The sequence below is a fragment of the Phalaenopsis equestris genome, unplaced genomic scaffold (genome assembly GCF_001263595.1).
Source record: "Phalaenopsis equestris unplaced genomic scaffold, ASM126359v1 Scaffold197003, whole genome shotgun sequence".
Lineage (NCBI taxonomy): Eukaryota > Viridiplantae > Streptophyta > Magnoliopsida > Asparagales > Orchidaceae > Phalaenopsis > Phalaenopsis equestris.
In genome coordinates, this window is record NW_018216952.1 from 1 (window position 1) to 1,517 (window position 1,517).

At 40.2% G+C, this 1,517-nt stretch overlaps 1 protein-coding gene across 1 annotated transcript; it reads right to left on the reverse strand.

Moving 5' to 3' along the window:
- Positions 1 to 432: 432 nt before the first annotated feature.
- LOC110035252 (GTP-binding protein At2g22870-like) lies at positions 433 to 1,156 on the reverse strand. Its single transcript, XM_020739483.1, has 2 exons — positions 636 to 1,156; positions 433 to 524 (listed from the first exon to the last, which is right to left on the reverse strand). Exons 1-2 carry the CDS (start codon positions 1,081 to 1,083, stop codon positions 433 to 435), a joined length of 540 nt encoding a protein of 179 aa, XP_020595142.1. The 5' UTR covers positions 1,084 to 1,156.
- Between the last annotated feature and the right edge of the window lie 361 nt (positions 1,157 to 1,517).

The window sequence follows — 1,517 nt, forward strand, 5'->3', positions numbered from 1 at the left end:
TCATTTTTATGGGGACAACCCCCTATAAATAGGGGGTATTAAATATAAACTAGATTACGACTTTTACTCTCTAGAACAACGAAAAAACCCTCTCTACTCTTCCACATCTTACTCAAGCCCCCTCCCCTTTGTTCTCCCACTTTCCCAGACTCTATTCTCGTGTGTGATTCAAGATCAAATCTAGGTTCAACGTTTTCATACTTATTTATACTTTTGTTCATATATTGTAATATTTTTGCGTTCAGATTAAAATGACGCACGCCGCACCATTTGCTATGCGGTAGGCTGCGTCATTTGCTGTTGACACAATAACCAAGGAGACGAGATAATCTCATAAACCGACTGAACAGATGTACATGAAAAATCCCAAAAACACGATGGTTTATCGTATAATTAAGGCTTGAAGCATTGGAACTATCAACAAGTTATTGATCAGCATATCCAAAAGACATACCCATATCCGGGCAGATCGACAATATACCAACTTCTGTTGATCAAAAAGTGATTGATAAGCTGAGTTTTCCCTGCAGACCGACAGCAAAAAGTAGGTGCGAACCAATGAATCAAGGAATTAGAAAGATGCAACAGAGGATAATCTTATCAAGATACCGAGTGAGTAACAGAGGAATAGTGACCTGGTTTCTTGGAAGTTAGGGCGATATCCTTCTGCCGTACGAGGGCATTGATGAGTGAAGACTTTCCGACGTTGGACCTCCCGATGACAGCAAACTCAGGACGGTCATCTTTGGGGCAATCTTTAGCCCGCGAACTGCTCTTCACGAACTCCGCTTGCTTGATCCGTGCATCACCGGCGTAGGGGCCGACCACGATATTCGACCCCGGAAGAACCATTTCCACCGTTACGTCCTCTTTAGCCACCCCAGGAGGCAAGAAAAGAGCTTCCCTAACTAGTTCTGGTCGAGGGGCCGCAAATGACGCAGCACGGCGGCCGGCGGCCATTGGCTTGCTAGGGTTTAGCTTGTTGTAAAGAAGGATACGGCTGCAGAGGACCGAAACGGCAGCGGGTAGAAAGGGTCGGGGACGGGATAATAGGCTCGTCTGGCTGCACCACCGCAGCAGCATACTGCCACGAACGGGAGGAGACGCTTGGGACGGAAAGGGTAAATGTGGAGTCTTCTAGCGCGCATTGTCCCAATACATATTTGGCACCACAATTTTTTTAAAATTTATTTATATATCTAATACATAAATATTTATAATTGTATTCATACCAATTTATCACATAAAAACAGCATCTTACTTATCTTTTTAAAATCTAAATAAACATATTTATGCATAAATTTATGACACAAAGATGTTATAAATATATGAAATTTTGGGTGTTAAATATTTAAATATGTAAATTCCTTTTTTTTAATACACAAGGAAGGTTGAATGAACCCATCACATACTATTTGAATAAGATCTTCAATAAGTTCATAAATTAGAACTATCTATTTTATAAACTATCTCGTGTTATAATGAAAAGATAAAATAAAAATAAAAAAAAGTGTATA